This window comes from Lissotriton helveticus, chromosome 1_1 (assembly GCF_964261635.1).
Source record: "Lissotriton helveticus chromosome 1_1, aLisHel1.1, whole genome shotgun sequence".
NCBI lineage: Eukaryota > Metazoa > Chordata > Amphibia > Caudata > Salamandridae > Lissotriton > Lissotriton helveticus.
This window is the reverse complement of record NC_136057.1, coordinates 652,034,469-652,061,245: the sequence shown is the minus strand read 5'-3', so window position 1 is coordinate 652,061,245 and position 26,777 is coordinate 652,034,469. Positions and strand designations below refer to the sequence as shown.

General features: G+C 44.2%; 1 protein-coding gene across 2 annotated transcripts in view; it reads left to right on the top strand.

The window, feature by feature from the left end:
• Positions 1-26,777, top strand: part of CACNA2D1 (calcium voltage-gated channel auxiliary subunit alpha2delta 1) — a 1,913,432-nt gene that overhangs the window by 1,726,035 nt on the left and 160,620 nt on the right. For both annotated transcript variants that reach the window (XM_078674178.1, XM_078674177.1), the window contains 3 exons: positions 3,338-3,405; positions 6,172-6,210; positions 16,702-16,773. In XM_078674178.1, coding sequence (XP_078530304.1) covers positions 3,338-3,405; positions 6,172-6,210; positions 16,702-16,773 — 179 coding nt within the window. The remainder of the gene's footprint in view (positions 1-3,337; positions 3,406-6,171; positions 6,211-16,701; positions 16,774-26,777) is intronic.

The following is a 26,777-nucleotide window of genomic DNA, read 5'->3' as shown; positions in this document are numbered from 1 at the left end:
GAGAGTGAAGACACCTGAGGAACCCCTATGAGGACCTGTGTGGGGTTGGATAGGGACATATTGACCTTGATTCTTTGAGTTCTGTTGTGGAGAAAATAGCCAAACTAGTCAAGAGCAGTCCCTGGTAGTCCTATCCTACGTTTAAGTAGGTCTGCATGGCATTTGGCAATATCAAAGTCTGAGGAGAGGTCAAGGAGGATAAGACGGCAGGATTCATTCCAGTCCAACATTTTTAGAGCATCATCAACTATGTCTATGTGCACCGATTAAGTACTGTGGCCTTGGCTGAAGCCAGATTGGAAATTATCTAAGAGACTGAATGGGTCAATGTGGTTGCACAGTTGAATGTGTACACATTTCTCAAGGAGCTTTGCTAGTGTAGTAAACATAGAGATGGGCGGCACTTACTTAGGTCTTAGGGGTCCGCAGTCAGTTTTTTTTAAAGGGAGATAAACTGCCCGCTTTAAGGCAATCAGGGATCAATCCTTGAAGTAATGAGGCATTACCTTTTTAAGTCCAGAGAGGGAGTAAGGACATTTTGATCTCACTAAAGAAGTTCGTTGGTAGAATGTTGCTGAAGTGGTTTGAGGGTTTTAGTGTTGTTAGGATTTTGAGAATGGCATTTTCATCAAACGATTTGAATATGCTCCATGTAGCATTGTATTTGGGGGTGTGAGCTGAGAGACCTGGTGCCTCAGCAATTTGGGGTGTGGTTGCACTACAAAGAGGTGTGAGAGGAAGGTAGACTTTAGCTGACCATGGGTCATTTTTTATCTTTCTTGTCTTTTTTATAAATATGGAGGCAAAAGCCTCACAGTTTGTCTGTGGGTTAGAACCTGTGAGGGAAGTGTCTGGTTGCATAATTGGATTTAGCTAGATTTTTTGGACCATTTCTAGATTTGTCTATTTGGCCTCTATAGAAATTTGGTGTCATGCTTTTGATACATTTGTTGTAGATGATCCTCAGTGATCTCGGAAGTTTAAGGTTTTCTAGGGATCGTGAGGATTTCAAAAAATGTTCAACTAGTCTAAGCTGTGTCTTTCTGTATTAAGGATGCCGTTGAGCCAACTTTTGGGGTCTTTGGAGGACATTCTCTGTAGCTGCAGGGGAGCTATGGAACCTAAAATGATTATCATGGAGTTGTTGTTGTGGTTAGTGAGGTCATGGACATCAGCCATATCCAAGGGACGTGGCAACAGGCTATTGCTGAGGGATGTCAGATCATTCCAGTTATTACTGTGCATGATCCTTTTCCATTGTCCGGGTTTCTTTAGTTGACCCTTTCTTGTCTTAACTAATTCTGTGATGCGGAACGTGATGCCATGACTCTCTAGTCACAGATGATGAAAGATTCCAGTTGAATAGTATTACTCTTGGCAATGATAAGGTCCAAGGTGGCGCCCAATTTATGTGTGGAACTGTCGACGAATTGAGTCAGGTTGAGGTCAGCTAAGAAGGATTTAAGGCTGTTGACTGCTGGATCATTATGGTCATTCCAATGAAGGCTGAAATCTCTGAGTGTGACGTGGGTGCCGTGTTGTACTGCATTGGTTCAGATGGTCTCCATAATTTGTTCTATAAATGTGATGTTGTTACCTGGAGGGTGGAAGATCATGTGCAGTGTGTGCAGTCAACTGTTGTTGCTCAAAATTTAAATGCATAGGTATTGGCAAGAGGATGTGTGCATTTTGTGTGACTTTTTCACAGCAATATTGTTTCTGTGTATGCAAGTGATACCTCCGCCTTGTCTGCTTGGTCTATCTCATCTAATGGTGTTGTGATTAAGTGGGACTAGTACGTCAAGGGTAAGTGTGGAGGCATCATTTAGCCATGTTTCAGTCAGAATAAGCATGAGTAAGGAGGAGGTCTGCAATATCAGCTGCATGTTTCACTGTAAACAATTTATTTGACATATATATTATCTATTGACAGTTGCCAGTAGGTAGATATAGTAATTACACCAAATTTGGTAGGAAGGTAGATTTTGTTTTGCAGATCACACTTACAGTTATCCAGTGTAAATCTGTTCAGTAACTGTTGAGAAATTTAACGGAAAGCAAATAAGGATATTTGGGCGGAGCCTAGCACAGCTCTCATGGAGAGATCTGATTGAATGCCCATACTTCAACAGGAAGTGTTGACAGCCATCTTGGTACTCGGCTTCAGCCGAGTCCCACGAAAAATGTTTAAATTAAAGCAAAGGGGTTAGGGGAGGAATACCCTGACCCCGTTCCTGTTGTGGTGCAACAGGGCCTAAAATCACTATTAAAAAAAAAACATTTCTGCATATCTGTAGCAAAATTAAGAAGAAAACAAACACAGGCTCCCGCTCTTGTTATGAATACAGCCCCCAGTGGACCTGGGCATTATTTTTTAAAAGAAGGGGGCCCCCCTCCTAAAGCTTATTGAGCCCAGTGGACTACCACCTCCCCGAGGTTTTATTGAAAAAATGGATGAAGACACCTGGGCCCCCCCCTCCATGGACTCTGTAAGCTCTGCCATAAGACCACCATGGGCTAAAGAAAGATTAATGGGGGGGGTCCTGTGGACCCCTGAGCCCTGGGGACTACCACCTCCCCTGGTCTAAATAACACCCAAAAATACGTCCCCCACAGTGGGCTTGCTCAGACATCATTGGAGGCCTGACTCCCTTTCTCAACTACTCTGAAAAAATACCTCCTAGTGCACTACTAGCTGTGGGGGTGAAGTCCCCTTGGTTGCTGAAGGGTGTTTGGGGCCAAGAACCGCTATTGTTGCCACAAGTAAGTTCCCCACAGCTGGATTTCTCAGACCTTGTCAGAGGCCACTGCCCCCTTTCTTAATAACTCTGCAAGCGTGCCTCTTGGCACACTACCCATTATGTGATGAAGTACCCTTGGCTGCTGAGGATCGTTGGCAAGAACCTCTATTGTTGCCACAAGTATGTCCCCCACAGTGGGATTGCTCAGACCTCATTGAAGGCCCATGCCCTTTCTCAACCACTCTGTTAACTATAACTGCGTATGACCTCACATATTACCTCACTCATGACATGATCAGTGACATCAGTGATTACCTCACCATGTGTCAATTTTGTCTTGTTTTGGGTAAAAAATGTATCACTGTTTTGGTACAGCATATATTCCGTTAAGATAAGCATGTCTGCTCTTTTTCAGACCTATCAGGTATAACCAGAGATGTTAAAATGACTTGTGAAAGAGAAAAATCCTGTATTCTATGATGTAAAAATTACTGTGAGAAGGAAGTCATAAACTGATAAAGAAGATGAAATATTTACCAATTTGCTTTCTAAAATAATAGTTTTACTGTATGTAATCCCTTTTTGCTCTTGTTCAGTTGTTGGAGTGAAACTAGATGTGAACAGCTGGATGGAAAGCTTTTTGAAAGCAACAACCAAGAGTAAGGTAAGGTGAATCTCTGCAACAGCCGCTTTCCAAATAAATTAAGACCTGGATTAGTAACAAATACAAATGTCTTACAACTGAGTCTATAGCAACACACTATTTCATGTATAATATTTATATTTGAGCGAAGGCCCTAAAGAGCCACACGCCAATTTGTCAGTTCTTATCTGTGGCATTTTTAGCAAAGTGCAGATTTCTGAGCATATGTCTTTCTAAACCATGTTCTCATTAACAAATCACTCTTAGCAATATTGCCTGTCTATGGCTATCTGTCATTTCGCCCATATTTTTTTAAGAGAAACATCTGACACAGATTTCCTCTAGTGGATTCACTACTTAAGCAGGTCCATGAATTTAATAGTGATCTTTAACAAGTGTTCTACTAACCTGCGCCCACTCAGCAAACACACACATTAAGCTTCCTCCTCATTTCCTTTGCCAAAAAAACTCCCCAGGATGCTCTGACACATACTGTTACCTTTATTATTCAAGCTCTGCCTACAGAGAAGTCTGCTCCATTCATGTTGGTGGCCCTTTCCTCCAATTTCTCTGACTTCAGTTCCAAATCATTGATTGCAGGTTGATTACACTCTTTTAGGATATAAATGTGTATTCCATCAGATCTGTGCTTTAGTATTCACTTGCAAGTTGGTCTAAATTTACAACCATCAATTCTATTGCCTTCGCAAGCTGCAGTCGTGTCAAGCTCTTTCTACTGTACAACTATTCTTTTAAGTGAATTTACTATAAACTGTTTCTAGAGTTATAGCCTTCTGCAGCCAGCTGACCCATAAACATCCCTTCCCCGATTTTGTGACATACAAAACAAGGATTTATCATGTGTAATGTTCATTCCTCAACCAATTTATATCCCAGTCTTTATATTTCCAATCCCACTTGTGTGGCCTATCATTGTCCACAGGTGTCCCTGTTCTCTTTACAAATGTTAATCATAATTTAGCTTTAACAACGTGTTTTCAGAGATGTTTGTGTCCTTTATTACATTGCAGTCATCCCGTCTTGCCTAAACTAGCTATGCTGAGCCTCTGGACACTGGGCCTGGCATACATCCAAGCACTCTGGATTGGCTCTCTCTCATGGACACTAGCTGTGCATCTATGATCATACACAATCTCTCTAGTGACTGCAAGGCTGGACTGGCCATAGCAGGCACCAGTCGTTTCCCGGTTGGGGGGCCAGAGTGGGGGCCGATTTTGGACCACCTGGGGGCTATTTGTGATACTGGGGCTTGATTTACTGCTTAGCTGCGATATCTGCCCCCTGTAACAAAAGCAACAGTGGTGAGTCTGGAGTGGTGCTTCCAACTAGCACCCCATGGGGGCTGGCCGTACTGTTTGCCAGGACCTGTTTCGGTTCCCAGTCTGGCCATGAGTGACAGCATTCCTTCCACTCAAGGCAGCAGTGTGTAGCTTTCGACCATGACCTCTGGTTGAAAGGCCTGGCCATTGGATAGGCCCTGCCCCATGTTGGGGACCAATACCCAACCTATCTCACTAATGCAGACAGCAACATCTTGTGCACAGAGCCTTGTATACAGCTAATTTAAAGAGGGGATTGACCTTATTTTCATTTTCTAATAACAAGGATCGGTTTGACAAGTCTTTATGAACACTGGCAGGTGTTTAGCAATTAAGCCTAATTAGGGTATCGCATATTCCATTCACATACGTTAAAGTGTGTCAACGTCATTAGTACATCAAAACGTTGATCTTTGCCCACAAATATAATGTAATATAATATGTCAGAGACGAAGATAAGCTGATCCAGTTTAGAGAGACAGCAACTTGTGTATTTGCTAGAAAATGATATAATAAACAAATGAGCTCAATCTAATTTTAATAGTTTTTGACAAAATAGTCAATTTCTAAAAAAATCCCAATTGTTATAGGTTTACATTGTCCTGTTGTCCTTTTTAACATCAGAAGATGTCATTAGTTCATGTAATCTAGAGATATAAGTATATTGGTATCCATGTTGTGACTTTACAAAGAAGAGTTTCCATATCTACGATATATTTGGATTGCAAAGTGATTTTTCATTTTTCAGTTATAATTGTGTTTGTGTTATCTTTGCAATACATGTTATCAGTATATATAATAAGCATATGTTTCAGACATTTAGAAGTACCTTAAATGTAAAGGGTACATTTCGAGGGTGGGAGACAATAATGTGTATTATTAGATTTGGAGGCAAAATAGTTGGGAATGAGACCTACTGTGTCAATTAACATCTTTTTCTTTTGAATTTTGGGTGGTAACTTTGCCTCCTGAGGGTGAAAGAGCGATATGGTCGTTCCCCATATCATATTACTGTGGTACTGACTTGATCAAAATTAAACTGACACTGAATGCCTAAGTGATTGATGCAACACAAATGTGTGTAATATTAATTGCTAATAGCTAATACGATTAATAAACAGAGTCCAACAACTTGTCAATATGCGAGTTGTTCCTCAAGAAGACAATTTGATTTGTTTAACCAAAGTTTAGTAAAATGTATTAATCTGTGTTCCTACAATGATACCTTAAAATTATTTATAACAAGTTATAAATAATTTGTAACAATAACATCACACCCATTAGTATGGGTCCGTATTTTCCTGTTGTTTGTTCGTAACAAAACTTGTTCCCTTTCATTGAACCAATTGTGATTGTTTGTAGCTATGTGTTAATAACCCAACATTGTGCTGTCTCCTTATCTTGAATTAACAATGTTTGCTATTTGTTATCAATTCCTATCCTTCAGTGTAAGAATGAAATCTGTGACTGTGCAAGAAACAGTAAGGTAAGAGCACACATAAATCACTTTATAAAGGGAGTGCACGTCACACATGCTTCTCTAGTCACAGAATCAGCATTTCGTAAGAGTAACATTCATTTTGGGATCAAATGGAGTACATTAGCTGTTTTGGCATTGGGTATAATACATATGTAAAAGAAAGTAGGAATACTTGTTTTAGCCAATAGCCTTTGAGGTTCTTTGGCAAATCCCTCTATTCAATTTGTACTTTTATTTGACATCAAGAATTGACTTCCGTGGTCCATTTTGAGGTAGGTTGGACAGAAAATAAGGAAGTTCTCATCTATATTTATATTTATGAGTCTGGTTCATTAAAACTAGAATACTGTTGTTCAGCACCATCTACAAGCCTTAAATTGAATAAAATAAAAGCAGCAATTAATTGGTGACAGGATATTAGCAAATAATAAACAATGGCAGCATATGCCACACACTCAGAGATACCAACATGCAGATGGCAGACTACAGGCCCAGTTTGTGCACAAAGAGCTGTCATTGTACAATTGACGCCGGAATTATAGCCTTTCTCATGAGAATGCCTCCAACCTTCTGGCATATGACAGATCATTTTCTTGTATTTGCTCCTGGATTCTAAAAGTTAACTCACCCGTCAAAAGAACAGTTTTAACATGCACATAAAAAAGAAACACCCTGGCATTGCCATCTTCCCAGCCAAACAGCATTACTCCGTTTCTAAAGGTGCAACACCATTGTTAAAAACATTTGGTAATGAGTATGCTAATTTAGAATGCACATTTAGAAACAATGGCTAGTTGACGTGCTTTTGGACATTCCATTTATGAACTGGAATGAAACAATGGATGTTTATTAAAAGGCACGCTCCGATTAAAAGGTTTTATAACTCATTGCATGTCTTTCATCCATCCCTCAAATGCACTTTATGGCCTCAATTACGAATGACATGCTATATTGCGACACATCCTGTTTATATTGTGCTGAATCTTCGAATGGTTTCTTGTTTTATGACTGGTTGAAAAACACTAAAATCCACCTGTTATTCCCCATTGTATTAAGGAAAAACCATAATAGGTGCCATTTATGTCACCTATTAAATTATGAACCCTAAGGTAATGGATAAGAATTATAGCACTTGTTATCCTGTGGCGATAGTAATCAAGGCCTTAGGAGGAAAAAAGGGGGAACACAGCCTTATTTCAACTTCAAATGGAAAGAATAAGGAAGATCTGAGTGAAATGCAGAGAGTGCACACTTGCTCAGAGGCATTCAGGATTATTACATTGCTGATGGGAAATATCAGGAGTTATGCAGACTGGAAGCACAGGTAGTGCTGGGGAACGGAGAAGAATTAAACGTTTAAAAGATTGAACATTTGGAAATGAAGCAAGTCAAAATATAAGATTTATAAAAGGGTAAATACACAGTGCATGATGTCTACCACAACTCGTGAGTGCCAGCCAAGCCAGTTGCCAGGATAGTGGGATGAAACGAAAATACAACTCACAGGATTAATTTACCTAGTCACTGGTTGGTCTGAAGCTCGAGCAATGGTCTGGCCTTAATAGACCAACTTTCACCATCACTGGAATCAAGTTATCTATGTCAGACATCAATCAGACAAGGATCTTCACGCATCATGGAAGGCAAATTGTTCTCTTTAGTTATTTCATTGACCAATGGTCAGGGTATAACTTGAGAAATAAATAGGTGTACTCCCTGTCACCACAAAGTAGGCAGGCTCAGTACACCTGCAGTAATATAACTTGAGAGGTTAATGAAAACTCTGGTGTTTAATATACTTGCACTTATCTCGCCCATATTAAGCCACAAACCTCTTTAGTTTCACTGAGTGTAAAGTCCAGAATCATACAGGTTTGTTTATATTTTATTTAGAAGTCATGGAAGGCAATATGTACTGTTTACCACATAAGGTACACTTATAGAGATAACATCTCCATTATTAGCAGACACTGCAAGACAAGTGGCTTATGGAGAGATAAATAAGAGAGAAAAATGCCATAGAAGTTTGAAGAACCCCAGTTGGACAATATCATGTGAAACTGCGAGCTACAAAAGACAGCAGTAAACTCTTCACACGTGGACTTGGAGATAATCATACTGCACTGAAGGACCTACAAGAAGGGGAAATTGTAAGATCCTCTTCATTAGCTTGATCGGGAATCCTGAGATCACGGCAATTAACATCCTGAACGCCTTGTAACTTCGTCTTCACATTTTTCCTGCTCAGGCAAATTGGGTCACTTCTTTGACGATATTCCTTTAATTATTGATTATCATATATCATTCCGGGATTAAAACACCACAAAGAAGGGAACCAAATGGCTCTTTATGTATATAGCAGTAAAAGACTGGAACTGAAATTGTCGAGTTAAGCTAGTTGAACTGAAGTCAAAATAAATCACAGAGAAACAATTGCCTCATGTTTATAGCACTCCAAATACTGCATTATGTTATCAGGTCCCATGGCTGCCTTTCAGGCTCCGTACCCCACTACTCATGAAATACAGTGGTGTTAAAAGTTGCATTTCCAACATTAGTTTGGCAGGAGACGTGAACGTTGAAAAATATAGGTTCTTCAAGAAACATAAAAGCATAAGCTTCCACAAACGGGTGGGTTGATTTTACGAGTCACCTGACATCAACAAATTCCCATTACCATTTTCACTTGTCACCTGGGAACCATGGCATGACTGAGTAGCTAGTATGGGCCTACTGGTTTTGTCATGTATGTGAGGACTGTACACACAGTGTGAACATAGTGCCTATGCTCACTGTCAGTCACTTTGCATGCATGCAGTTTATGATCTGCTCAGTGGTGTGCAGCCATGCTTTCATTGAGGTGGCTCAATCTTACACATATCCATGATTCCACAATTTATGTAACTAAACAGAGTAATCCTAGTATTTCTTTCAGATGATGATGGTTAGGAATTCCTTTTAGATTTAAATGAGGCCCGCAGAGCTGAGACTGACTAAGGTTTCAAGTAAAAACGTAAAGTACACGAATGATAAAAAGGAATTATCTATATGCTTCAATTTGTGCCTTGGGAATTGACTATGCTATCCAAGCAAGGATATGTATGAACCAAACTACATAACATCTAATAACTTTCAATCAAAATATCACTAACTAAATTTGCCTTTCTAACACCATATTTCGCAGATTGAAATACATTTTACTGTTGCAGGCTTTAGCGATTAGCAGCATGTGACTACATTTACCACAAACAATTTGTCATCAAATCATTGATTAGCACAACACCAATTGTTAGATCTGGGAGTCTCTAGTTGGCAGAGATAGGTAGCAATGTCCAAATAGGGACCCTTGCTTCTATTAAGGGTAAGGGGGATACACTCTTTCGATAACCCCTGCTCACCCTATTGGTAGCTTGGCACGAGCAGACAGGCTTATCAAAGTCAATGTGTAAAGTATTTGTACCAACACTCACAGTAACACAGTGAAAACACCACAAATAAACCCCACACCAGTTTAGAAAAATAAAGTGTCTTTATCTAAACTACACAAGACCAAAACAACAAAAATCCAACATACACAGTTCAAGAATATGACTTCAAAAGAGTTCTAGGGTTTGGGTCAAAATAATCCACAGTTGCATCACGTTTATCCCAAAGTACCTGTATATGTGACAAAAGTTCCAAATGGAAGCTGCAGCATTGAAAAACAAGCAATGCGTCACTCCTGAGACCCTGGTGAGGCGATGCGACAGCCCTGCTGGACGCAGCGGGTGAGTTGTGACGAATCCGGACTGTATGGGGAGGGATACGATACCTTGTATGGATTCCGGTGCGCAGGTTCGATAGAAGCATCTGGCACAGGCACGATACGACAATCTTCGGGACGGTGACAATCTCAGGTACCGTGGCAATGCACAGTGCAACGTCGATCTTCTCTTCTCGTGGCCCCTCGATGCGATGGCCCTGCGACAATGTTTGCAGCAATGTGATGTGGTCCTCAAGCAAGCGGTGTGACAAATTCACCCAGCGACGACAGGCTCTGCGACGATATTCGCAGCAACAGGAATCTTCCTGCACTGGGCCAATGTGTTCCACAAGCGAACGATGCGTTGGCTCTTGCAGCGGCAACAGGCGCTGCGACGATCTCTGTCTTCGCGAATTTCCTCGCACTGTCGGGGATATGCTTCGCAAGCGAGCAATGCATGGAAATTGCAGATTTTCTTCTTTTCTCCTTGTGCCAGCTCCCCAAACAACAGGCACAACTTCCAGAGGCCCCACAATTTGATCAAGCACTCTAGGAAGGGCAGAACTCACTCAGCAGAGTTTAGGGGGAAGCTGGGGGTGAAGTCCTTTTGTTCCTGGGACTTCTTAACAGGAGGCCAGCTCTCCTCAGGCCCTTGGGGATCTCTTCAAGTGAGGGAACACAGTACACAGCAAAGTCCTTCCCCTCTCCTTGGCAGCAAAGCAACTCCAGGTCAGTCCACAAGCACACAGCAGGACAGTCCTTCCTCTTCAGTCTTCCAGCTGGACCACCTCAACAGTTTGGGGTTCCCACCCCTCATCTGCATTAACCATCTGAGGGGCCTATGGTCTGTCTGAACCAAGAAGTGAGTCCCAAACAGGTAGGGCCTAAGCTTTTACAGAGCCCAGACCACAGCAAAAGCTTCCCTTTCAATCGCACTCCACCTTTGTTCCCTGGGAATTAGCCACCCACTAATGAAGGCTACAGGTTGGTCCAAGCCCTTGTCGTTAATCTGTGAGAGTACTGCTCCCATACCATGCCCTGAAGCGTCTGTCTGTACTACAAACTCACTGGAGAAAGCAGGTGCCTTGAACACAGGTGCTGTGCACATGGCAGTCTTCAGGGCATCAAAAGCAGTTTGACAGGCATTGGTCCAATTCACTCGCCTGGGCTGCTTCCTTGAAGTCAGCTCTGTCAAGGGGGCAACAAGGTGCCATATGGAATGGAATGGAATAGATACTTATATAGTGCAAAATCTGCCACCCTACGGGTATCCTGGCGCTTGGATCAAAGATATCATCTATAGCAGAGTCAGTTGTCAATAGCAAAGGAGCTAAGAAGCGTTCCTTGGAAAGAGCCAGGTTTTCAAATTCTTTCTAAACCCAATCAGTGAACTTTTCTGCCTAAGAGTCAGAGGCAGCGCATTCCAGGTATGTGAGGCAAGTACTGCGACGGCTCTACCACCCTTCCGGGACCTCTTTAACCTGGTAGTTGTAATCCAATTAGTATTGGATGAACGGAGCTGCCTCTGTGGATTATACCATATATATATTATATATATATTATACCATATCCCTTGACAAACCTTTGGTAATACCCGCTGAGACCTAAAAAGGATCTGTCGGGGTCTTGGGGGACTCCCAAGCCAGAATGGTATCAATCTTCGCCTGTAGGAGCTCCATCTGGCCGCATTTTACCTGGTGTCCCAAGTACACCACAGATCCCCGCCCTATCTGGGCACTTGCTGGCTTTGTTAGTGAGGCCTGCCCTTTGCAGAGCCTTCAACACTTCATAGAAGTGTTGCAAGTGTTCTTCCCACGTGGAGCTGAGCACAGCAATGTCATCCAGGTATGTGGTGCTGAATTCCTCCGACCCGGGCAGTACCTGGTTGACCAGCCTCTGGAACGTGGCAGGGGTGTTCTTCAACCAAAAGGACATGACACAGAACTGGAAGTGCCCCTCTGGCGTTGAGAATGCAGACCTCTCTTTGGCCCCCTCAGTTAAGGCAATCTGCAAGTACCTAGATGTTAAGTCAAATGTACTGAGGTACTAGGCAGTGCCCAACCGATCCACGAGCTCATCATCTCTGGGGATGGGGTGTGCGTCAGTCTTGGTGACCACATTGAGCCCACGGTAGTCCACACAAAACCGGAGTTCTGGAGTGGCACAGGGCGCAGCAGCTTTCGGTACTAGGACCACTGGGCTAGCCTAGGGGCTGCTGGAGGGCTCAATTACCCCTAGCACCAACATCTTGGAAACCTCTTCCTTGATGCTGGCCATGACCTTGTCAGCTACCCGGTAAAATTTCTGTTTCACAGGTAAACTATCTCCAGTGTCCACATCATGGATGCACCAATTGGTGACACCTGGGGTCAGGGAGGCACACTGACCCAACACCTGGTTACAGTCCCTCTACTGTTCTGGGGTCAGTGTGGGCAAGAGGACCACACCATCCACTGACCCGTCTTGCTCCTTGGCTGCCAGGAGGACAGAAAGAGGGTCACTTCCCTCTTCCATTCCAACATTTGTAGCCAGGAGCATTGTCACATCAGACCTCTCAAAGTGGGGTTTGAGGCAGTTCACATGTAGGACCCTCAGGGGTCACCTGGGAGTCTGCAAGTTAACCAGGTAGGTTACTTCACTCTTGCGCTCCACCACCTCATATGGCCCAGCCCACTTGTCTTGGAGCGTGCAAGCCTCCACTGGCGCCATCCCCCACACTTTCTGCCCAGGTTGAAATTCGACCAGAGTGTTATTCTGGTCATACCATCTTTTCATTTCTTCTTGGCTAGCATCCAGGTTCTCCTGAGCGAGTTTCCTGAAGTGTTCTCCCAAACCTCCTTCACCAGAGTGAGAGGTATTCTAACAGGGTGGCCATACAGAAGCTCAAAGGTACTGAACATTAAGGACTCCTGAGGCACCTCCCTGTAGTCAAACAACAGGCATGGTAAAAAGACGTCCCACTTCCGTCTCATGGGCTCCGCAAGGCCCATAATCATACCTTTCAGAGTTCGGTGGAACCTTACAGCCAACCCGTTTCCTTGAGGGTGGTAAGGAGTGGTGAACTTATAAGTTACCCCACACTCCTCACACGGAGACTTCATGTACCTAGATATGAAGTTGGTACCCCAGTCGGAGACCACCTCTATGGGGAACCCCACACAGGAAAAGATCCCCATCAATGCACGGCTGTGATTATCCTGAGGGGGACAGCTTCCGGGTACCGGGTGGCATGGTCCACAAAGACCAGGATGAACCTGTTGCCTAAGGCTGCCTTGGGGTCCATTGGCCCCCCAATGTTGATTCCCACCCGCTTGAAAGGGGTGCTCATCACAGGAAAGGGTTGGAGGGGTGCCTCGCTCTTCCCTCCGCTCTTGCCTACAGAATGAACCAATGCGCATCATCATCTGGGGCCAGAGGAAGTGGGTGACAAGCCTTTGGAAGGTCTTGTCTTACCCCAGATGACCTGCGAGAGGCACGTCATGAGCCAGACCCATTAGGAAGTCCCTGAAGCGCTCCAGTACCATTAGCACACAGGCTGCACCGGGCCCAGCAAACTTAGGCTCACTATAAAGTAAACCATCTTACCAGTAAATGAGATGATCCTTGGACTCTCCACATGGTCTGCAGCCTGCTTCCGCACACGAATGAGAGAAGGGCATTCCATCTGCGCCTTGCAGAACTCCTCCCTGGAGGGGCCACCTTCCTGCTGCCAATGGGTCAGCTCAGGTAGGTCCCCAGTTCGGCCACCTGTTCCCCTGTAGGCTCCAGGCATCCCCCTCAGGTTCTGCTCCTTCCTGGACCGTGGGAACGGCTGGGGCTTGTTTCCCACACCCTCTGCCCTTTCTCTTCCCGGCAGGCTCCTGGGCCACTGTTTAAGACATCAGGTCTGCTGAATCACCCATGCTGGCTTCCATAGACTGAGTTGTCACACAGACCCACACAGGCATACCCAACATCTCCATATGAGCCTGGTGTTCCACCTCCTTCCGCAGGGAACTCTCCAGGTCATTACCTAGCAGACAGTCTACAGGCATGGATGGACACACAACAACCTTCAAGAGACTTGATACCTCCTTCCACTCAAATGGAACCTGCGGCACTTTGCAGAGGCGCACCGAGTTGTCAGTAGCAACTACTGGGTGTGGTACATTGGGAATTACCTGCTCTTCAGACACCCACTGACACCTTACAGATGTCACACTGGCTCCTGGGTCTCTCAGAGCCTCTATCTCCCTCCCATTGATGGCCACTCTTTGCCCGTATTTCTTAGTGTTCGGGGGCTGGTAGGTTGCCTGGACTATCTCTTGGTCTCCTAAAGAGACAAGGGTCATTACTGCTAGTCCCTTCCCCTCACTGGAAATTAAATCACCTCCAAAGCTACACTCACTAAACCCGGCGTTGGGGCTCCAGTGGGTGCTGGAGGTTTCTTGGGGCATTTAGAGGCAACATGTCCCACCTCATTGCAGTGATAGCTGGTAGGGGGACCCCTGTTGTCCCACCTGCCCCTAGGGGACCAGGTTGGTCTAGGTCTGGGGGTTTGGGACTCCTTTCTCTGGAAACTGTTTTGGGGCCCTTGAGAGAACTCATTTTGTTTACCATTGTCCCCTCCTGCTCTTCAGCTGGGGACCCTTCCCACCTTTGACTGTGGTACCCAAAATTCTTCTGTGAACCCTGGTACTGGTCCAGCGGTCCGCCTCCTTAGCAAGCTCAATGGGGTCTGTGAGCTTGCTGTCTAAAAGATGCTGGCGCAGCTCTGGAACACAAAGACTATTCAAGTGCTCCCAACTAATTAAATGCAACAATCCCTTGTAATAAGTTACTTTGCTGCTCTTCATACAACCTTCCAGTGCACGTGAGTACAGATTCACACACTACATCCAAGTCTCAGATTCTTTCTTCTTGGAGTCCTAAACTGCATTCTATACTGCTCTGGAGTAAGTCCATACCTGAGACATAGGGCATCCTTCATATTGGGATAGGTCATGGTACCTGCTAATTCTAAGGGCTCTAGAGCACTCCTCCCAGAAGCCTCAAAATGTTTCCTCAGGCCCGCCCCCAATGCTGTTCAGGCACACCATTCATCCTCAAAGAAATCTCATACGAGGTAAATGAGGCATAGATATCCTCACTCCTATTATAATTCTGTACCAAATCCTTGGGAATATATACTTTACCCCCCGGCACTGGCTGTGCGCTGCCACCATTTGAATTGGAATCCACCTGCTTGGCCTTGATATCCAGTTCCCTCATGCTCACCTCATGAGCCAAAAGCAATCTCTTTTCTTCCAGGGCACGAGCATTCTTGCTCTCTTCTGCCTCTTTCTTTACCTTCAATTGCTTCATCTTTATCCTCATGACTTCCAATTCATGGTGTCTCACTCTTTGATTCTCCTCCAACTCTTCTGGGGTAATAACCCTGCTGGAATGGTTGCTGCCAGGCCTTGAGCCTGGGTTGCTCACAGGCAACCCGTGGGGTTGAAAACCATTCCTGCCACTAGCATCATTTCCCTCTTGAGCGTCCCACAAGGCCTTCAAGGCTCTCTACAGCTCATCCTTCCTAGAGCTGCTTTTCAAAGGGCAACCAAGATCTTTACAGAATTTTTTAAGTTGCTCCACTTTCTATGACTACAAATCCTCAATGCAAAACTCCAATTCTGCTTGCTCACTTTCCAAGATTAGACATGATGCTTTGGAAGTTACTCAAAAATAGAAACACAATATGTGGCTGCCTAGTGGTCTGCACTAAACTAGTGATGTACACCAATGGCTGTGGGTCAAGTACAAATACAAGTTCAAATCCTCACAGCTGACCACCAATGTTAGATCTGGGGGTCTCTAGTTGGCTACTCATGTGGGTGGCACAATCAATGCTGTAGGCCCACTAGTAGCATTTGAATCACCAACCCTGGCACACTCTGAGCACTTTACTAGGGACTTCTTGGTAATACAAATGTGCCAACCTTGGATAACCAATCACAATAACAATTTACTCAGGGAGCACTTGCACTTTGACACTAATTAGCAGTGGCAAAGTGCCCAAAGCAACTACACCAGCAAAAACGAAATCCAGCACAGCATCAAAAATACAGGAGCTAGAGGCAAAAAGTCAGGGGAAACACGCCAAGGATGCCAGCTCTAACACCAATTAATTGCCATAAGAGCATGTAGGTATGTTACGTGATATTAATACATTCTCAGTGTAGACAAATAGTGACATTGTTTCCATAAATTTAGACAGAAGCTGCAAGAAACACATTTTTCACAAGATTGTGGTTACACGATGAAACAGCTCTGAAACTTTACCCTTTCAAAGACACACCTGCTCCCTTGATCCTCATTGTTTAAGCATACAGGCCTTCCACTTGTGAAGTGTCTTCACTTTTAAATTTGAATTAATAAATGTGATGGCAAACACTGGTGTATGGACACACTTGTTGAAACAGTGAGGCAACTTCATAATTACTATGACATTTTACACTGTACTTCCTTATTTTACATTTTTCTCAATAACTGAACCAAGGTTTCAATGCATAATATGTATCCATGTATGCATGCATGTATTGTTTTTTGTTATAATTTACCATGGACCTGTGTTTTCTGTCTACTTTAGTATCATTGTATGTCTACTAAAAATAAAGGTGCCAAATACATGACGTTAACTGATTACCACATAGCAACTGAGTAAATTCAGTTTCTAATGGTGATATTTTTAAAGGTGTTTTTTCATGAACTGATTGATATTTTTCTATTTGTAGCACGTGGACTGCATGATTCTGGACGACGGGGGGTTTCTATTGATGTCAAACCGAGATGAGTACAATACAGAGGTAGGTGTCTGATTATTTCTTCCTTGTTGACATTTCCAAAAAATAATTATTCAGGCGTTCTTATTCTATTATATATTCTCTAACACCTCTTCCAAGTAATCAAATAGCACGTGGAGGGATTGAGAAACCATTTTCTTTTCATGTCGTTCCTCTTTAGTAATATGTGAAAAGCACTGCCCAAATGAAACAGCAGCACAACATTGGTTCCTTCTAAAAAAAAAATCATTGATCGCCCTTAGTGTTGCATCTTATTTTAGGCTATTTTTTAAACTCAAACCACATCAATGTAGTATGACGTTTGGACTGCACAAAGCATAAACTATAATAGCTTCCGTTAAGGGAGAACATAACTTAAAATAATGTAGTTGTAAAGTTCTAGGCTGTTCAGCACTTTCCTATCATTAACTAACCATTTCTGGGTCATTGCCTTATAATATTGGAAAATTGATTTTTGAAAGTCCCACAATTTTCATCGAGCCCTATTCAGGAGAAGTTCCTCTGAGATGCTTGTTACATGTAGTAACATATCTCAGAGCACTGCAGCTAGATGCAGATCCAAATTCCTTGTAAATATTGGTTTAGTTTGGCAGAAGTTTTGCTTAGTTTTAATCCTTTGACATCTAAAGATCAAAGTTTTATGTGATCCGGTTCATTGTTTTGTTGTATAAAAACGCATTGCTGGTTTGTCCGGGGCTGTATTCAAAGTGCATGGCTCTTTGTGCCAAAAGCATACGGAACAATCGATGGACACATTGTAAACATTCACCCCCAGTCACAAATATCTATGTTTAATCCATCGTTCTTTATCTCACTTCGCCACCCTAGTTTGGACCCGGCCATATCCAAATCAGTCTTGACCCTGTTCCTCATGGGAACCGTCCAGCCCAAACTGCCTAGCCAGGTTCTTGGTGGACTGGAAACATGCATCCTAGGACTGGTTTTGGGACATCACCCCTCATCAACCAGTTTAGCTCAGACAGGTCCTCCCTGGACTGGAAACAAGCTTCCTGGAACCGTTTTTGCGGCATCACAGCTTGATTTGTAGTGAAACACTCAGCCGATAGCATTGTCTTGCTACATGGGTACGTGGTGGAGGTCAGTTTTACATCCAAGTTACCTAAGCTAGTTATGATCAAAATTGTTAATGCTTTCTTTAGGTATGCAATTCTACACGTGCAATCAGGACAATTCAAATAGAGTGATGTACGAGCTACACACATACAGTCCAGAACAAAATGCGTGATAGTTCAAGTGTTAAATATTTCATATATATAGAGGTTCATACACAGTACAAGCCACTATATATAGCTCATATATATATTAGCAGAAACGTGGTAAAAGTGGTAAACATTTATCAACATTTAGAAAATTATATTCATTAATTGTATTCTCATATAGCAAACACACAAAAAACATCTTTTAAAAGCAGACCTAAAAAGTTCAAGTGAAATAAATTACAGAACCATTTGAGGTATTAATCATTATATTATATATATAATATCAATGAATGTATCAATATCATTTATTAATACATGGTCGCCTGTAACAAATGCATGAAAACTTGCTTCTAATTTTCTTAATACAAGCCAATTGTGACATTGCTACTTACATGTAATAAGAAAGCTACATTGCTATCCTAGTGCAACAATTTATTCCAGATGAGTTATGATGTCACAATATACCTGCCAGAGCCAACATACAGTGTGAAAGGCAGTTCACTGAGCAGACATATCGTTGAAAGTTATAAGCTGCCTTTTTTTTATCCCGTTCCTGTTAGCTGTTTTTCCTCTGAAAATGTTTCATTCAGCGTGATCATGGCATTATGTTTATCTATTATACTTTTCATTGCGAGAAGGAACTTTCATCCCGTTCCTGTTAGCTGTTTTTCCTCTGAAAATGTTTCATTCAGCGTGATCCTGGCATTATTTTCTATCTATTATACAAAACAATGCCTTTCATTAAACTACTTAAAATATATTTAGCAAACAATTATGTGCTCTATTCTTGAATGTTCACAATATAGATGCAATATTATTCCATGAAGCTGCTGTCAAAGTATCTCATCCATAAAAGGAGCAAAAGAATAATGATTTAAAACAGTGTGTTTGGGGATGTAAATGGTGATTGTACTACAGCGAATAAAATAGATTCAGTGAAAATGCACACATAAACCTTTTTCCCATGTTGTTGAGTTTAGTTTAGAGATTAGTGTTCATAGATGCTGCCTTTTTGGTAATGGTCTCATGGGACCTTTGTCTAGGAGCCTTTAGAACCCAGTGTTCTGGGGTTGTGTCCAACAGAAGCCCTTACTCTAAAGGTCAGTACAAATCTAGCTATTCCTACTATGCTGTCTGGTTTTGTTAGGAGACCATGGGTCCATATGGGACCATCTTTGCCTACCTCTAAATTAAAATGTAGACTTTGGAGCACTCAACATTCTATTTCCATTCAAAGAAGGTGATCATCTCGTCTCTTGAACTGGCATCCTTGCGTGCTGCACCTTCACCTGCAAACCTGGGTTCTGAGTTGTCAAAATTGGCAGAGTTTGGGGTTTCTACCAAAGGCTTTACCAAGAAGGTGGAGTTTGCAAAGGCGCTGAGGCCCTGGATAGTAGGGATGCAGCACATGAGATCCCTGAGGAAGATGGTGAGGACATAGAGGAGGATGACGAAATGGAACAGGATTCAGTGGAGAATCTGTGACTGGCCATGGGACAGCTTTCAAGGAGAGATGGTACCCCTCAAGGCAAGGAGCAGTGTTTCATCTAAAGGCCTGTCCCTAGAGGAGCTGGCAGACAGGAAGGAGAAAAGGAAATACAAATTGGAGCTGGCTAAGCTCCAATTGGAGAAGGTGTAGGCCTTAGAAGCAAAGAAACAGGCCTTGGAGGAGAACAATTTTGCAGCAGAGAAAAATAAATGATGTTGGCACAGGCGTCGAGTCTGTGAGAGCTAGACATCAAGGCCAGACAGGTGGAGTCCATCAGGGATGGTGAAAGCAATTCTTATGTGCCCTCCGTCAGGAGGGTCCACTTACCCAAGGCTCTGGTGTCTGATTTTGTGGTTGGAGACTGCATAGACAGATGGTGTGAGGCCTGTGAAATTACACTCCAAATGCATGAGGTCCTTGAGGCAGATTGAGAAGTTAGTCTTTGGAGACATTTTCCCAGTTTGTGGAAGAACACTCTACTGGTCTTAGAAGGGAGTGACAGGATGAGGCATCCCCCCATGAAGGAGGCCCTAATCAAGAAGTTTGGTTTGACCTTGAAATAAAATATACAGAACTTCAGGGATAGTCTTAAGCTTTCCCAATCGACCTCGGGGGATTCTGTGGGTTCCTTTTGCAAGGCACTGGGTGGTTGGGTGACGGGCAGTGAGGCAAGAGATTATCAGGGGCTAGATAATTTGTTCTGCAACACAGCATATGCTCAGTCTTTGCTTTCCGGATCTGAAGCAACCCCTTGTTGACAGTAGGCTCACTTACCCTTTGCTAAACTAGAGCTTGCTAAGGAGACTTACTGCTGGATCAGCACTGGGGACAACAGTAAGGTATCTGGGGGGATGATCATAAGGGTCCTCACCAGACTAAAAGAGTGGAGGGGCATGAAGGGCAAAGAGTTCTCTAAAGGGCTCCAAATTAATTTGAGGGTCAGAGGGTCAGGGGTCTCGTCTCCCTGCTAATAAGACAAATAAATGGTTCCTTGAGAATACGTCTGTAGAGGAGGCTCCCATGAAGTGTTATGAGTGTCAGCAAGAAAGATTGACCCTAGTGTCACTGGCTGATGGAGAGATGGTACAGTGAACCTGCATGCCTGACAATACTAGAAAGTACATTCAGGGGGTGTCTATCAATGGGCACAGTGTAGAGGTTCTGAGAGACACAGGAGCTAGCATGACAAACAACGGGTGTCATCTGTTGTCTACAGAGCAGGCAGTTCCAAATACGTTCCACCAAGTTGTTGCTTCTGATAACTGTGCTCTGACAACCGTGAGAGCCACTATCCTGTGACTCAGGTTCCCTTTGAGTGGGGGGGATCTTAGGTCTGCTGAAGGTAGCTGTGAGTCCACCCATGCCTGTGAATTGTCTGCTGGGCAACCATATGGAGCATACCATCAGGAAGACGGTGGATCTCAGGTCACACTTGGAGATGATGGGGCGCCTGAGTGGGTATGCCTGACCACACAGTCTATGGCTGTTCAAGAGGGTTGTCAGAAGGACCTGTAGCCTGGAAGAATGGTCCCAGTACCTACCAAAAAGAAGAAGAGCAAGGGGTACGGTAAACCTGTTCTTGAAATTTACATGGCCCAGGAGGAAGCAGAACTTGAGGGGGCACACCTCAGTACCTACAGGGGAAGAAGTGGCAGAACTGGGGAACCTGTTTGAGCTGACCAACTGGCAGCAGGAAGGGGGTCCCTCCAGGGACGAGTTTTTCAAGGAGCAAAAGGAGTGTTGCCCTACTCTGGTGGGTCTTCAGTGGCAGGCTTATGCCCCATCAACTGGTGATGCCTCAGGGCAGCACCTGATCTAGTGGGAGAATGATCTCCTATATACTGTGCGAAAGGCTCCTGAGCCTGGTGCAACATGGATGTTGGTGGTACCCCAACAATCCAGGGCCTTCCTACTGTGTCTGGCTCATGAAGTTCCACTGGCAAGTCATTTGGGGTAAGACACAACCTTTAAAAGGCTTGTCACCCACTTTTATTGGCCTCAAATGAGGAAGGCCTCAGATGCATTCGGTAGGTCCTGTTCTACCTGTAAGGCAAGTGGCAGGTCAGGGGGGAAGTGCAAAGCGCCCCTGAAACCTTTCCCTGTCTTTAGCACCCCTTTTGAGTGGATTGGCACCAAGATTGTGGAGATTGTGGATCTCAATACAGTCATGGGCAACAGATTTGTTCTGGTCTTGGTGGGCCATGCCACTCGGTATACTGAAACTATTAATCTCAGGACAGTGACTGTGGCCATTATGGCCAGGGTACTGATGGGGATCTTTACCATTGTGGGTTTTTCCTAAGGAGATTGTATCTGACCGTAGTACCAACTTCATGTCCAACTACATGAAGGCATGTGGAAGGAGTGTGGGATGATCTATAAATGTGCTACTCCTTACCACCCCCAAACCAATGGGTTGGTAGAAACGTTCAACCGCCCCTTTTAAAGGCATGATTATGGGCTTACCCGAACCCATGAGGCGTAAGTGGGATGTCCTCCTTCCAGGCCTTTAGTTCACCTATGGGGAGTTCCCCAGAAGGGGGTTGGTTTCAGCCCTTTTGAACTTTGATATGGGCATCCTGTGAGAGGACCTCTCAGTTTGTTTAAGGAAGGCTGGGAGCAAGCTCCCAGGAATCCACCCCAGATTGTAGATAGCTACATGCTGGTGATTTACTACCAGACACCCCGGTTCCAGAAGCTTGCACAGGATAGGTAGTGCGTTTTACAAATGATTGATTGAGGACAAACTGGAAGCTAGCCAGAAGGACATAAAATGGTGGTACAACCAGAATACCACTCTGGTTGGCTTACGTTCTGGCCAAAAACTTTAGGCAGTGGAGCCAGTGGAGCCACCGGCACTGCAGGACCATTGGTCTGGGCCTTATGAGGTGAAGGAGTGCAAGAGTGATGTCACCTATTTGGTGGACCTCAAGACTCTTTGAAGGTCCTGCATGTGAACCAACTCAAGCCCCACTTTGAGAGATTTGAGATCATACTCCTGCTTACAGATGATGGGGTGGAAGAGGAGAACACACTCTAACTGACCTCCTATTCTCCAAAGAGTACAATGGTTAAGTGGAGGGTGCCAGCCTCTTCCCTACACTGACCCTAGAAGATAGACTTCCATCTGTTGCTTGGGCAGTTTGCCTCTTTGTTCTCCCTTACCCCAGGACACACTGAATGGTTTACTCATGATAATCAAACTGGGGACACCACATCATTAAAGAACTACAGGCTGTCTGATAAGGTGAGGGCTAGCATCAAGGAGGAGGTTTCCAAGATGCGGGTGTTGAGCTCTCAAACAGCCCATGATCCAGCCTAGTGGTGTTGGTTCCCAAGCCTGCCCCTCCAGATGTCACACCTGAACTCAGGTTCTGTGTGGACTACCGTTGGCTCAATTCAGTCACCCAGACTGACGCACACACCATCCCCAGAGCTGATGAGCTCATAGATCAGCTTAAAGCTACCAAGTTCCTCTGCATGTTTGATTTTAACATCTGAGTTTTTGCGGGAGAAAAAACATGAACGTCATAAAAGTAATGGGCATTTAACAACTTGCCAGTTCTATTACTCATATTTAGAAACTGAGGGATTCTAAGCATATTTATGTCAGGTAACTAGATCATCTCACCGATTTGTTCTCACAAGAATGAGATTAGGCCTCGTCCATCACCTGGTAGCATTTCCCTGTGTAAAAAAGTATCCTGCTTCTCCCTGCCCATGTGATGGACATACAAAACAGAGCACTTTGCACTTTCTCCTTATATGTGATTTGTATTTGAACCTCAGTATTGCTTTCCTTAAACCTTTGTTTAAAAAATATCACACTTTAACTACCAATGCTGCTATGAGTCTGCTGTTTACAATGCGAGAGCCCGATATCTGTTTATATACTGCGGCATATATTTTAAGATCAATTTATGTAAGGAAAAGTATGTTGTTTTAAACTGTATCAATAGTTACGATTGTATTCCATTGACTTAATGAATTGCATAGGCTTTTAACAATGTTTTAAATGTGCTTTTATGTTTTTTTTATCCTAACTGAATAAAGCTCATTGAATTGAATTGAAACATCTGAGTACTACCAGATTGCATTGACAGAGGGGGTGAATGGGAGGTCAGTGTTCTCAACACCAGAAGGGCACTTCCAGTTCAGGGTAATTTCTTTTGGGTAGAAGAACTCACCTGCCACCTTTCAGAAGCTTGTCATTCAGGTCATGGCTGGGTTGGAGAACTTCAGTGCCACCTACCTTGATGATATTGACGTCTTCAGCTACCAATACGGAGGACCACTTTGACTACCTCCGGGAAGAGCTTCGGGCTCTGCAGAGCACAAGCCTGACCATCAAGGCCAGTAAGTGCCAGATAGGGCAGGGTTCTGTGGTCTACTTAGGACACCAAATAGGGGGTGTCAAGGGTGCATCCCTTGCAGCCCAAAATTGACACCGTTCTGGCTTGGGAGCCCCTAAGACCCAGACAGAATTAAGACCCTTCTTAGGCCTCACTGGATACTAAGGGGGTGCATCAAGGGGTACGGCACCATTGCTGTCACCTTGAAAGAGTTGACTTCCAAGAATCAGCCATGTTATATGATCTGGACAGAGGCACGCCAGAAAGCTTTTGAGGCCCTTCAGGAAGTCATGTGCACGGTTCCCGTGCTCTCGGCCTCCAATCATCCCCAGAGATGGATGCCTCAGAGGATGGCATTGGCAGGAAATTGACTTTATGATGGAACACTGACCTGGCACAGACCATGCCAATACTGATGGTCTCTCCTGGTTCCTCTGCCTTAGCGAAGAGAACTCCCAAGATGTTGGGTAGCTCTCCCCCATGGGGACATGTGTTAGACCTGGCATCCTTGCTGGAGTTTTCCCTGACTTTCTCCCTTCAGGCCTCCTGTTATGATGACTTCATTTTTGCTGTCTTTAGGATTCTGGGCACTTTACAACTGCTATCCCGTGCTAAAGTGCATATGATGTGTACTCAAAACATATTAACATTGGCTTAAACACAACTGGCACATTTTATTTACTTGTAAGTCCCAAGTAAAGTGTGCTATATGTGCCCAGTCCTGTAATTAAATGCTACTAGTGGGCTTGCAGCATTGATTGTGCCACCCACGTCAGAGCCCATAAACATGTCTCAGGCCTGCCACTACAGAGCCTGTGTGTGCAGTTTAAACTGCCATTTCAACCTGGCAAGTTAAACCTTTTATTACATGACACACCAAATGTAGGCCCTAGACAGCCCTGTGGGCAGGGTACAGTGTATCTAAAAAGTAGGGCATGTACTTATGAGTTTTACATGTCCTGATAGTGAGAAACTACTATCTTAATTTTTCACTACTTCAAGGCCTGTCTCTCCCAAAGGGTAACATTGGGGTTGTCTTAAAACATCATTTAAGTGTAATCTCCAATTGGGAAAATATAGAGCTTTGGAGTTTGGTGTCTGTCAACTCACAATTTAATATTCCAACTATTTGCAATAGTCGAATTTTAAATTGAACGACTGAAAATGCTACTTTTAGAAAGTTGGCATTTTCCTACTTGAACTATTCTGTGCCTTTATCTGTATCTGAATACACTTCTGGGCTGGGTGAAAGCTGGGCTTTGTGCATTCCCTCTAGAAAGTCACACAACAGGAGCTGGAGTGTGATATTTGCATCCTGACGGCCCATCACCAGGCTGAGGGGCCTTCCTGAGTTAGATTCGGAGGGAGGAGCTAGAACTTGAACCTGAATTGGACTGTGCCTGTCCCCACACAAAAAGCTACGTACCCCCCTGTACTGAGTCTGGAGTCAGAGCAGGAAAGGCAGGGATCTTCTGATCTTCAAAGACCTCTTTGAAGTCTCCCTGACTTCAAAGGCCCATTTGGGTGTAAGTACTGGACCCTGATACCACCAAATCAGAACTTTGCAGTACATTCTGCCTCGAAGAAGAGCTGGTGTCATGCAGGAGGGACTGCCACGTTTTTAACAACTTTGCAGTGTTGACCTGCTGCCTGCTGATTGCTATGCTGTAGGAGGGACTACAACTTTTGCTACCTGCTCTGCTATGTTGGTGCTGCTTCTTGTTTGGGAGTGAGAAGGACTGGGCCTGTTCTCTACATCCTTGAACCCAAGTTTCTCCAAAGACTCAAGTCTCAGGCTCACGAAAGAGTTCTTGCAACTCTGCTGGACCCTGCGATCTGTGAGTCCTACCCTTGCTTGAGTTGCCTCCTCCAGCCCTAGGCCTCTGAAGCAGGTTCGGCAGCTGTTTTTTTATAAAAGCAATGCAGTGATGCAATTGCGCTGAACGGAAACTAGAAAGTGCCCTCCAATGTTGACGCAGTACCGATTCGGCAACGACACGGGTCCCATATTCGAGGTTTGACAATGATGCACCGCCGGTCTGAAGATGCCGCTGCGAGGTTCAATGATGATAAACACCTATCCAAAGATGCTGCTGTGAGGTTTGACTTTCAATCAGCACCAATCCTTCAACACCGATTGCGAAGCTCGACTTTGATGCATCGCACCGACTGCATAAATCGGAACCAACAGATCGAGTTTTCTACGCTAACACTGCACCATCCAAGGTACTTTTTCTGTGGGCCCTGCATGGATTCTGTAGCGGGCAGCCTTCCATCGTGGTCAGTCTGAACTTTTGATTCACCCTGTTTTAGCGCGACCTCAAGTAACCTTTTAGCGCTATTTACTTCTAAGCATTATTTTAGGATTTAAACGTTGAAAATTCATATCTCGAATTCTATTTATTTGATTTTTGTTGTTTTGGTCTTTTTATACTCAGATCACTATTCTCTATTTGTCTAAACTGATGTGGAGTCTTTCTGTCCTTTTTTCACTGTGCCGAAGGCGCACCGAAGACGTGCCAAAGGCGCACCTAAGGCAAGCCCATCTGTGCCCGTCCGAGCCTGGACTGCGCCCAGTGCCAGAGCCCCTGGCCCCCGCATAAGCCACAAAGACCGCCTTCGATACGACGCCAGCACCCTCATCGTTCTCAACCCAGGACGGACCTCCACCTGCTTCAAAGCCACCCCGAAACGCACCCATGGTCCCTTCACCTGCCGGAATTGCAGCTTCACCTGCCTCGGAGACCCGAGACTCCCCCCAAGAAGGACCTTAACCATCTCCAGTGCATCCTACTAAACACGCGCTGCGTACGCAAACACGCCGTCGAGCTCTGGGACCTACTCGACACCTCATCACCGGATGTCGCCTTCCTGACAGAGACCTCGATGAACGAATCCTCCGTACACGACATCGCCATAGCCATCCCCGACGGCTACAAGATCACC